Below are 13,722 nucleotides of genomic sequence, written 5' to 3' on the forward strand. Positions count from 1 at the left end.
TGGGTCGTTTGCCACTATTACTATGCCTCTCTTTTTCTGTTCAGCCTCCCAAACCACCGTAAGGTATTACTCAAGAGGATGATAAATATCAATGTAAATGAAAATGTAGTCTTGTACAGTCTCAGGTTGACCATTTCTGAGATATGTGGTCAATTGAAATCCATCTAACCTTCCAAAAAACACCACTGTCCAAACTTAGTATTCAGATCTATGCAAAAGTAACTGCTTTTATTAGGACTGAACTTTAGAACGGTAACTGCTTTTATTAGGACTGAACTTTAGAACGACTTTTGCTGAGGGCAGTAATTATTAGGTGTTCAACAATTTGGAGGCTCACTTCACTTACAACCAGCCGTGATTTGCTAAATTTCATCTACCATATATCCAGTGCTTACACAATGGCAGTCTAAAAGCCTAGCATTTGCACATGCACTTAACCATTTGCTAGTCTTTTTTTTTTTTTGGAGAGGGGTGAATATTAAATATTTTGGCCAAAACACCCCCACCCCTTTTCCCAATTTTTACAAAAAATTAATATTTTACACCCTGAAGGTAGGACCTGTCTATGAATTTTGAAGAAAATTGGTCAACAAGGCTCCAGAGTTAGAAGATAATATAAAATACAGGCCAACATACATATGTACCAAATGTCCATCTGACAAAAATTATTTTTTGAACTTCGAAGCATTCAATAATATTTGCTTTTTTCCCCCCGCAAATTTACAATTTACTTACATCTATTTTTTTTTTTTGTTTTGGGAAACATGGGAAAGAATTCTTTTACCCATTCCCTGGTGGGGAGATTCTTTTGTGAATACCTGAAAAGAATAACTTAATTTATTTTATTATCTTTGTTATATTATAAATAAAAATTCAGTTATTTTTTTAAGGCAAAGTTTTTTTGAAAAAAATATAAAAACAAAATGACCATAAAATAAGGAAACAAAAAGGTGAGCCTGGATCAGAATTACTTTCTTCGAAGTAAGGTGAACCTGGATGAAAATTATTATCTACTTGCAAGTCAGATGAGCCTGGATGGAAAACCTGATCATACAGCTGAAAGTTTAACTCTAAATCTTGTTGTACTTCTTCTTTAAACTTACTCATGATTGCAGTTTCTGGTAGCAATTTCTCTTATGTAAAGTATTAACATAAGTCTTATCTTATTATCAACTTTGCAAGTATCTTTTACTTTTTTAATTGATGTTTAGAATTATTACATATTTTCATATCTTTTTCTTCAGAATTGCTAGCCATTTTAAAACCAGAAGTTAATTTTTTACTGAACTCATCCATTTTTGGCAACTTACATAAATACCAAAAAGATCCAGGTAACATTATTTAATTCTTAATGGTCAAATATTCCAAGCAAAGAAAAATGTAAAAAATATTATTGTACAATATATACTTTTACTGTAGAATGAGTCTTAATGTTAGTACATTCTTTGTATGTAATGACACAAATAATATGACTTCAATATAATTCAAAATATTTGCATTGTTTGGTAACTGAATTGTGAATAAAAAAAATTGAAAAGTACCATTCATTGTAAATTATAATTTTGCACACATTTCCTTAAAAAAAACTTCAGTTTTTATGGATTTTAGAAAAATGTAACTTTTTTCAATTAGTTCTAAATTCTTTTATAATCCGATTCAGTTTTAAAATCACTAATCATCCCCTAATTTTGCTAATATCTTGTTAGTTACAGAGAGCTCATATTTTGGGGTTTCTACTATTTATTCTTAGAAGAGAATTTTTATCATTGAGTACAGATGAAAGGCATTCATTTAAAGCTTGTCAATATTTTAGTCTATAAACCTCTAAATTAAAATTTGTTAAAACTTTTTTTAAGCAGATAATTTTGTTGAGCACTACTAGCTTTGTCTTCCAACCCTTCAGGCGCTTGACTGATTCCTTGGCAATTCACACTGAAGATAAAAGATTCTGGTAGTAAACCATCTATCTTTCTTTTTAACAGAAGGCAGAAAAATTAATGTTTTCATATTACACACTGCAATATTTCAGCCTACAATAAAAAAAAAAAAATTACCTACTACACTTCTAAATTATATAACAATCTGAAAAATTCTCCGACCTATTGCTACAAAGCCCTTTACAGAAATGGTATTTATCTGCTGATAAATTTTTAAATAAAACTAATTAACCTAAACCAGAATTTTCAGCATAATCATTTATTGTTTATGTAAGTAGTGCTCAAATCCATTTCTCACATGATATGAGGTGTATTTATATCATACTCCAAATAAAGGATTTTTTTATTTAGTGTGTGGATTCCCACTGTAGATTTAGAGGTATGTAATATCTATGAAAGGATCTGAAAGCAAAGCTTTCCACCGTGAAAAAGCTAGGCACATATAATTCCTTAAAAAAAATTTATTTACAATTATTTATTACAATCATTTTTAATTACTTTTTATCAATAAAATACTGAAAAGATTTGACTTTATAAAAAAAAATCAGGTTTTTGATATTTTTCCTAAGATTATGATCGGATTTGGTTAAATTATATGGAACCACTCCAAAAGTATACTTGTTTTGATTAAAAAAAAAAAATACAGTTGAATTGATAACCTCCTTGTGTTCTGAAGATTGTTATAAGCATTAAATAATTATTTGAAAATAGATAACTTTACTTCCTCTTATATCAATCCAAGACAGTGAGAATGTTGCTCTTGCATTTCATTTGACAACGTTTGCGTATAAAACTGACACAATGAGCATAACTCTCTAGACTTCCATTCTACAAGAACTGACTGCTATACATTCTCATTTGTGAAAGTCTACATTCTAATTGTTGAGAGGTGATTCGTTGGCAAATTTCACAGTCTTATTTGTGCAGCGCGTTTAGTAGGCTTACCAATATTTTAATTATATATATATATTAAGAATAATAAATATGTATGTATAATAGTTATATTAAATCTATACTATTATATAAAGAGGAAGAGGGTTTTTGTTTGTTCAGGATAAACAAAAAACTATATCGCAACCAAATTGTTACCAATGTTTCTTGGCATAACCGAGGTTTATAGATATATTTAATCTTGAAAAAAAAATTATATATATATTATAATAGTATTTGGTAGAGATTTGCTGGTTGAAGCACAACTTTAATGAACTGAATCATATACCACTGGCACCAGCCTCCATGACGCAAGTGGTAGTCTCAGCCTTTCATCTGAAGGTCCTGGGTTCGAATCCTGGTCAGGCATGACATTTTTCATACACTACATTTCCATATCCCACGTACAAGCTTCATGCTTATATGGCAATATCATCAAGCAAAAAAAAAAAAACACAGCTACTGCCACCGTTACTGTATGTGTGACTGGTTGCACCTGCCTCCAGTTACTTGATTTTAAAAATCAAGTAACAAGATCAAAATAAAAAGATTGACTGCTACGGGAAACACAAGTAATCACATAGCATGGGCAAAGCTGCAAAGAGGAGCTAGTATAATACATAAATATAGGTACCATTAAAGATTGTGAAATAAAATAATTTATAAAAAAAAAAACCAACTTCAAAAATCCAGCCTGTAGATGGAATTACGCCAAAGAAAATTGCATCTCAAGAGGGAAAAAACTCAAGAGCCCCGTTAGCCAGCATTTTGAATGAATACTACATACATACAGCTGTTTCCACCCTTTTTAGAGGTTACAGTTTATTAGAGGTCTTATGAGGATATCAGTTTTGTGTATTTTAGGTAATGCCTTCAATGTAGGGGCTTCTGTGTTAGTTAATTTAAATTTATTTTTAATGTATTCATCCCTGATGATATATTTACATTTTTTTAATATTGGAAATAATGTATTTTTTTAATCTTCTTTGTAGGATCCTTAATTTCTTTGAACTTATTATCTTCTATGAATTTCTTAGTTTTTGCAATATATAAGCGATTATTAGTAATAACAGGGGTATTAGTTTTGTCGGATTTGACGCTACAAGAATTATTATCTTTTAATTTGTTTTTTATACTTCTAAATGTATTATACTCTATGTCTGTATGTTTATAATGATGAATTAAATTATTATTATTTTTGATATTATCAATAACTTAACAAACTGATTTCTTATCTGTTTTGATTATCTGTGCTAGATAATTTTATTTTTATTTAAAATTGGTATATTAAATTTGTTGTGTGTTTAATAATGTAATTCTTTATTATTAAATTTAATGTTTGTAGTGTTGACCACATCTGCTCCAAATTTATATTCCTGATCAACTGTATTATTAGAAATTGCAATTCTATCCTGTTTTTCCCCTCCTTCATTAAATCATTTTAATTTTTTATGCATGCTAATGTATTTATCATTTATTAATCCATCGATATTATATTAAGTTATATTAAATATTTCGCAAAAAATTATGTAGCCTAACTCCAAAATCAGATTCACATGTAATAAATAAAGTTGTGTGTTTAAATGTCTTCTTAAAAAAAAATATTACCTACAAGAAAAAGAACTCATTATGGGATCACCCCTATCAGCTATCCTGGCCAACATCTCCATGAATGATTTAGAAAAGAGTACTTTACATGAAATAATTAATCAACACCAAATATTATTATACAAGAGATATGTTGATGATATATTAATTATATATAATCAAAAATTTATCGAAGAAGATGATAAATTAATCTAAGAAATGAACTCTAAATAATAACATTAAATTTACGTTAAGTAGAGAAAATAATAATAGCATTACTATATAATAGTAGCACAAACATTTTAATAATAAAAGTTTTGATATCGACATATACAGGAAACCTTCCAAACAAGAAACTATAACTCATCACAGTTCATTTCATCCTTGGAATCATAAATTGGCAACATTTAACACATTAAATTATATATTAGAATAAAAAATAATAAATGTAAAATAATATATGTATATGTATATATGTATGTAAAAATAATATATGTATATGTATACAAATAATATATGTATATAATATATGTATAAATAAATAATAATAATATATGTATGAAGCTAACAACAAATAGTTATAACAGATATGAAATTGAGTATAATATATAACAGGAGATTCAATAAAATCTTTAAATCATTCAAATTAAAAATAGCATATACAACGAACAACAAGATAATAAACTATATAAATAACAAAGATCCTTCTAAAACATAATAATAATTTCAGTTTAGATAAACAGGGAGTTTAAGTTTGAAATGCGCTAAATGCAGTTAGAATGCATTTGTATGACTAATCGATCTTTTTGATTAGAATTAAAGAATACACCAACTACATAAAGGAAACAATGAACAATCTGATTTTGCTAAACATATCACGGAACACAGTCATGATTATGATCCAAATAATTTTATTACTCCAATGACTTTCATAAAACAAATATCTTAGAAAAATTCCACATCTACTTAAATAACAACTAACTGTTGATAAATGAACAAACAAATTTTGAAAACTATATTTTATTAGAAAAAATGTTAAACAATAATTATTGATTCATATGTTGGCCTAACTGCTTTAATATCATAGACAAAACAATTGAGACGCTTTTGTAGACTAGATTTACAAATTTATGACTTTCGATAGATTGTTATATTTATGAAAATGTTATTTTAATCTACATCAAATTAATATGTGAAGTGAATGAAAAATATACATATATACATATATTATACATAGATGATGAGGTAGAGTGTGTATACGAAGAGATTGGAATGCAAGCATTGGAAAAGGCAAGGAAGGAAATATAGTGGGTGAATACGGGCTGGGCAAAAGGAATGAAAGAGGGGACCGACTTATAGAGTTTTGCATGAAGTATAATTTAGTAAATGCCAACACCCAATTTAAAAATCATAATAGAAGAATATACACTTGGAAAAAGCCAGGCGATACTGCAAGGTATCAGATAGATTATATCATGGTTAAGCAAAGATTTAGAAATCAACTTGACTGCAAAACTAACCCTGGAGGAGACATTGATAGCGACCATAATTTGGTGATAATGAAATGTAGATTGGGGTTTAAAAACCTGAAGAAAAGGTGACAGATGAATCGGTGGAATTTAGAGAAGCTTGAGGAAGAGGAGGTAAAGAAGATTTTTGAGGAGGACATCGCAAGAGGTCTGAGTAAAAAAGATAAGGTAGAAAATGTAGAAGAAGAATGGGAGAATGTTAAAAAGGAAATTCTTAAATCAGCAGAAGCAAACTTAGGCGGAATAAAGAGAACTGGTAGAAAACCTTGGGTTTCAGACGATATATTGCAGCTGATTGATGAACGTAGAAAATATAAGAATGCTAGTGATGAAGAAAGTAAAAGGAACTATCGGCAATTAAGAAATGCTATAAACAGGAAGTGCAAACTGGCGAAAGAAAAGTGGAAAGAGAAATGAACATTGGTAAAATAGACGGAGCATACAGGAAAGTTAAGGAAAATCTGGAGTACATAAATTAAAATCTAATAATGTGTTAAACAAAGATGTAACAAACATATAATACGAAAGGTAAAGTCGATAGATGGGTGGAATATATTGAAGAGTTATACGGAGGAAATGAATTAGAAAATGGTGTTATAGAGGAAGTTGAGGAGGATGAAATGGGAGAAACAATACTGAGATCTGAATTTAAGAGAGCATTAAAAGATTTAAATGGCAGAAAGGCTCCTGGAATAGACGGAATACCTGTAGAATTACTGCGCAGTGCAGGTGAGGAAGCGATTGATAGATTATACAAACTGGTGTGTAATATTTATGAAAAAGGGGAATTTCCGTCATACTTCAAAAAAAGTGTTATAGTAATGATACCAAAGAAAGCAGGGGCAGATAAATGTGAAGAATACAGAACAATTAGTTTAACTAGTCATGCATCAAAAATCTTAACTAGAATTCTATACAGAAGATTTGAGAGGAGAGTGGAGGAAGTGTTAGGAGAAGACCAATTTGGTTTCAGGAAAAGTATAGGGACAAGGAAAGCAATTTTAGGCCACAGATTAATAGTAGAAGGAAGGTTAAAGAAAAACAAACCAACATACTTGGCGTTTATAGACCTAGAAAAGGCATTCGATAACGTAGACTGGAATAAAATGTTCAGCATTTTAAAAAAATTAGGATTCAAATTCAGAGATAGAAGAACAATTGCTAACATGTACAGGAACCAAACAGCAACAGTAACAATTGAAGAACATAAGAAAGGAAGTCCGACAAGGATGTTCCCTATCTCCGTTACTTTTTAATCTTTACATGGAACTAGCAGTTAATGATGTTAAAGAACAATTTAGATTCGGAGTAACAGTACAAGGTGAAAAGATAAAGATGCTACGATTTGCTGATGATATAGTAATTCTAGCCGAGAGTAAAAAGGATTTAGAAGAAACAATGAACGGCATAGATGAAGTCCTACGCAAGAACTATCGCATGAAAATAAACAAGAACAAAACAAAAGTAATGAAATGTAGTAGAAATAACAAAGATGGACTACTGAATGTGAAAATATGAGGAGAAAAGATTATGGAGGTAGAAGAATTTTGTTATTTGGGAAGTAGAATTACTAAAGATGGACGAAGTAAAATGCCGAATAGCACAAGCTAAACGAGCCTTCAGTAAGAAATATAATTTGTTTACATCAAAAATTAATTTAAATGGCAGGAAAAGATTTTTGAAAGTGTATGTTTGGAGTGTCACTTTATATGGAAGTGAAACTTGGACAATCAGAGTACCTGCGAAGAAAAGATTAGAAGCTTTTGAAATGTGGTGCTATAGGAGAATGTTAAAAATCAGATGGGTGGATAAATTGACAAATGAAGAGGTATTGCAGCAAATAGATGAAGAAAGAAGCATTTGGAAAAATATAGTTAAAAGAAGAGACAGACTTATAGGCCACATACTAAGGCATCCTGGAATAGTCGCTTTAATATTGGAAGGACAGGTAGAAGGGAAAAATTGTGTAGGCAGGCCACGTTTGGAATATGTAAAACAAATTATTAGGGATGTAGGATGTAGAAGGTATATACTGAAATGAAACGACTAGCACTGGATAGGGAATCTTGGAGAGCTGCATCAAACCAGTCAAATGACTGAAGACAAAAAAAATACATATATTAAAGTGAAGATGGAAAAATAACTTCCGAAAGCGCTAGAACATAATAATTAATTACATTGGTTGGTAAGTGGAATTATAATTTATATATTTTTATAATATTGCAATCCATTCCGACATCCCAAAGAACTAGATAAACCAGTTTTTTTGTTTGTTTTTTTAATTGGCTATTCAAGCAATCATGTATAACTTCATTAATATTATTTATTTATAAAGCTGAAATTTCAGTTACGCAAAAAAATTATACAATTGCATGTGTAACTCTTAATCTATTAAATAAAAATCTGTTATATATTCCTGCCATATTTGCATGTTTTATATAATAAAATAGTATTTTAATTTATATGAGAATTCACCCGGCAGGTATTTTTTTGATTATTTATTATTTCAATATCAGATTCCTGACTACCTGACGTTATATCCTTTAGCAAAGCAAAAAATGTTTTAACCTTTTTCAGTCGACTGAATTTAAATCTTGCTCTAATAGTATACATACAGACAAGAGGACGAGAAAATTAGCGGTCCTGAATGTTAGATTCATACAGGTCTATTAAAGAATATGTGTTATATAAAGCCTTACATAATTCCAAGAAATTTATTTGCGCCAAACTGAACCTATGGACCTTTCCGTCGGTCATTGGCTATTTCATTTTGTTTTTTTCTTTAAGCTAAAAAATATGATTTTTCTGAAATTATTAATATTTTTTGTCCCATCAACCATATACAAGGTTTGTATGTACATACATCCAATTACCACTGTGATAAATGGAATTAATTATTTAACTGACTTTTTGAAATGGTAATAATTTATGAATATGTTCTGTAAGCGTACGTAATGTTTTATACATTATCCAACTTGTTTTTACCAATGCATTATTATAAATATGAAAGAACAAAATTGATAAAAGTAATGTAGATTTTAAAAAATTGATTAAAAACCTAGCGCTGTTCCATTGCATTATAACCAAGTAATGTTATATATATTTTTTTTAAAAACTGGCTTAAAACCTAATCCATTTACAACACATTTCCACCACAACCCCTTGTTTTTTCTTTTCATTTGTGCTCAAAACTTATTTCTAGTCGTTCTACTAGATGGATCAGGCTAATTTGTTTTTTTTTTTTTAGTTTGCTTGGAATGGCTCACAGATCAAGTATCACAAAAACCTTCAAAGTGATTTTCCTGTGGATTTCTAGAATTTTCCTACAATTCCTCAGCGGAGACTCAAGTTTGAGGTCTGATGATGCTTGTGATAAAGCTGTTGCTCATTCTCAGCAGAATGAAAAAACTAGCCTGATCCAGTCAAAACGCCCACACAAACTTAAAATACATTTTTAGCTCTATTTTTGATGTAATATAAATTTATTTAAATAATAAATACATTAAATCACTTCTGTTACAGTAAACGTAATTTAAAATATCTTTTCTATTCATAAATGAATGAAAATCATAAGTTTTCATTTAAAGTATCAAAAATCATACTTGATTTTGATTTTAATATAATTTCTGATTATCTCATTTTTGGCTATCTATTAATCTCGTCAAAAATATGCATGCACCTTTAAGAATTCTTACCAAAACCATGTATGAGTAGTTATGTAATATAGGAATGGGATGTGAATCCAATTTAAGATAATTAAAATCATTTAAAGAGCAATTTTTATGCAGTAAACATTAAGGAGTATACTACACAGATAGATTAAAATTAGATTTCTGGTAATAGAAAAACTGATTATTTCAAAACAATGTACCTTGATCAAATTTTATTCTATAATAACAAAAAACTAAACTTACGAGAATTTTCTATGATTTTAAAAAGTCTATGGGTACTTTTTATAAAACTGTTATTTTTAAGACATGAAAAATAAATGTATTTCTTTGCCACAAAAAATTCTCAATGATCATCATCGACTGTACTGTATATAAGGAGGGTCCTGAGAGAGTAAGCAAAAAGGAAATACATGCTAATTTCAATACTGCAGTACCTTTTTATTTTGCTAAAAAACTGAGATTACTTTTTAATGACCAAAAAAAAATTTTTACCTCTGTTTTTCATTAAGAACCAAGGAACAATTTTACTGAAATGAAATGAATGTATAGTTTTCAATCAAAATCAAATGACACAAACTTATTTAGTTTTTCATTAATATAACTCATGATGAACAGTCAATTGATGACTTTCCCTGATGATAGCACTTACCTTTTCCTACATGACAATCAGCCATCTTACAAACGAACAAATATTTCACAGTTCTTGTAAAAAAAAAACACAGTTCAGTTTATTCTTTTGTAAAAAAAAATATATTATGTACACCAACATAACCTTATTCACACTGCTATAAAGTGTGCATTGAGAGCCACAGCACCATGTACATAGTACAAGAAAATTACTGTTAACACATAACCATAAAGCTCTATGCTATCACATTTAGGTGCTTTTTCAAGTTCAATTTCTTTAATAGGTTTGAATAGGTTCTAGAATAGGTTTGGTACATGTATCTTACTTTCAATTAAGAAAGAGACCCATTTGTAATAATAAAAGCAAAAACCGTTCTACTGATCGACTGTAAGATTTATATCCAGTAATTCAGTTTTATCCAGAACAATACGTTTTACAACTAGTTGGGTTTCATTTTAGTACCCCCTTGATATGATAGAAAACAGAGTAATCAGAAATGTACACATGCAGAACTACCACCCCGGTACAGAAATAGGAAACACATTATCAGTAACATTAATTCTTTAATCAAATATTTTATAAAACTCAGTTTTTAATATTAAAATAGTTGTAATTAAAATTAGTATTACAACCATGAACATGCTATTTTTACATGTATATTAAAAAGATAGATACTGTTCCCACATCCTGTGTTTACTATCAGTGCTAGTTGGTAGATTTGGAGGAACTTGCAGTCTACCTACGAGCCTGCACACACACTCCTCCCCACCACGCCAGCTGACTACATAACATGCCCACCAAAGTGGTGCCTCGGTTCCACCTCTTAAGAAGCCAATGGAAACAGGGGACCCAACTACAACAAAGGGAAACTCAAGTCTGATTTCAATAGATGAGCTTCAACTCTCTGACTACAGCCAAGCTGATATCTACAGAAACCAACAACCAAATTCAACAGCCCTTCTCAAGGCTACCTCAACAAACACACAAGCCCTTTTCATGGCAGTACTACAAAAATCCCACAAACAGCCCTTTTCAGGGCTACCACAAGGTTCTAAGATGCCGTATGCTATCGGAGCAATTTGGCGAAAATATAATGATAGATGGAAAAATGCCAGATCATTACAAGGAATTGAACACAACATTATCTTGTTGAAATCAGCATTCTAATTCATATACCAACTGGTCAGCCAATTTAATTCTATACAAATTTAAATTCTAAAAATAAGCGTTTTAAAAATTACTTATGAACACAAATGGTTTATCAATAAGTGGGAGCATTAAATTATTCATTGCTGAATGTACTTCTAAACTGAAATGATATTTCATTGAATGTATGCAATAAAATATACTAACATATTAGTGCCTAAAATCTATTCCTCCTCAGACACCTACCAAATACATTGAACACAACAAACATTTAATCCCTTTCCGATAGCTAGTCTCAGAAATCAAATTTTCTATTTTAGACCAAAAACATAACCTAATAATAGAAAACTCAGTTTTCTATTCATTGCAAGTAAGTAATTAAAAGTTATAATCTCTTATTTAATGTTCAATAAGAATTTTTAGTTGACACTTAAAACTACTTTGAAATAATAATATATTAATTAAAAAAATGGCAGTACAGAAGTTTAAATACAAATTTCATACTTACCAAATCATCAATGTCCATTTCTTCATCTTTAACTAACTCAATTTTCATTTTAATGTCATATCTTAAGAATTCATTAGCCTCCTCGCTTGATATTTCACTAGTGCTGATCTCTTCTTTTGTTATTAACCCTAATCTTTCTGAAACATTCATGGTAACTTATTTACAAAAATAATATTTATTACAATAAACAAATACAATTAAATATTCATTATATACTGTGGCTTCTATCTAATCAAAAAATCTATATGACTAAATATACAAGGCTCGACTGATAAATTTTGCACATATAAGCGTAACATGGGAATGAAAAGAGATATTGGAATGTGCTGCGACATTGATGGGACGCCCTTGTTCAACAGCATTGTGGTAGGTTTTAGAGCGAGGGTGGACTGTATGTGTTCAGAGGTGATGAATGAAGACAACACCTTGTTGATTGTCTTTTGTTGATTTGTCCTTAATGACGGATTGTTTAATTGTACGCCATCTTGGCGGTTTAAAATAATTTTGTAACATAACATAACACTTGTAACTTATAACTTAACTTTAAAGACAGCAAACATAAGCCAAATAAAACTTAAAGTAATGTTCATCCGAACAAGAATTGAGAGAGTCCAGTCAGACAAGACTGCCTTGGGTCAGGTATGAGTGCAGACTGGTGAAGACGCTACATACAGTGCTCGAGGGAGCAGCTTGTGACTTAGAAAGGCGTGATCGTCTGGTGACCACAGTTTGCTGTGGGCACCTTAGCCACCACTAGGTTTCAGCACCAAGAGGTTTCGGCAAGAGGGGGTGAAAACATAACAGAATGAAATAAAAAAATGAATAAAAGTACAATACCTTAGCTAAAAAATTCAGTATTTATTTTTCAATATAACCCTCGTTTACACTGATACAGTTTTCTCAACATGTGGCAAGTTTTTGCACTCCGTCACTGAAATATTCTGGCAGTTTTTTCTCAGATCCAAGTGGCCACAGCTTCCTTCAGTTCATTTTTTTTTTTGGAACCGTACCAGGTGAAGACCAGACCCGCTTTTTAAGTTTAACTCAGTCCCCAAAAAGGCCCCTGCAAAAGATCACCACCTCTGCAACAAACAGAAGCAAATATGCAGGGCGACAAACAGGGATCAGACAACCTCTACTTACCCTCGTCCACCTCCCTACCACGAACAATGGCTTCCACCATAGCAGCTACAGCTTTCCACGCAGCCTCCGACTTTAGCATCTTGGTGACCATTCTTTCAGTCACCAACTCCCCAAACTCCTCGACTACTGGGTGCTGTGCATCATACCAGAGCCCACACCATGTGTTCCGGGGAGTTGACAACTCCACAATACCTACATAGGGGGGGAGCTCTTTTCCCAATCCAAAGCAACCGTGGCCACTCAGAAATTGAGCGAGTTCATACGACAGGTTTCCGGACTTCCTCCCTATCAGGTCTTGATGTCTGGGATGAGGGATCTCGTCCCTTATGTGGCGTTACATCTCACTGTAACGTGTTTATTGTCATGCTCCCTTTCCCATAATATTCCAGTACTGGACCTTGTGAGTCCCATCCGCAGTTTTCCTGCGGATGGTTGGGTCTTGAACTTTTTTTTGCAGGGCGAATTTGGATGTTTCCATTCCATACTCTGCCGTTTACTCTCCAGCTCGTAATGATGGATCCATGTTTCGTCACCAGTGATGATTCTGTCTAAGAAGATGTCCTGTTCGTTACCATACTGATCCAAATGTTTTTGGCACATGTCACATAAAAGGGATTTTATTTTTTTTTAGATTTATTTATTG

General features: G+C 31.1%; 1 protein-coding gene across 1 annotated transcript in view; it reads right to left on the reverse strand.

Moving 5' to 3' along the window:
* Ku80 (X-ray repair cross-complementing protein 5 Ku80) overlaps nt 1–13,722 on the reverse strand; it is an 81,545-nt gene that overhangs the window by 1,473 nt on the left and 66,350 nt on the right. Inside the window, exon 14 of the mRNA XM_075381119.1 lies at nt 11,937–12,073. Coding sequence (XP_075237234.1) covers nt 11,937–12,073 — 137 coding nt within the window. The remainder of the gene's footprint in view (nt 1–11,936; nt 12,074–13,722) is intronic.

The sequence above is a fragment of the Lycorma delicatula genome, chromosome 1, assembly GCF_047948215.1.
Source record: "Lycorma delicatula isolate Av1 chromosome 1, ASM4794821v1, whole genome shotgun sequence".
Lineage (NCBI taxonomy): Eukaryota > Metazoa > Arthropoda > Insecta > Hemiptera > Fulgoridae > Lycorma > Lycorma delicatula.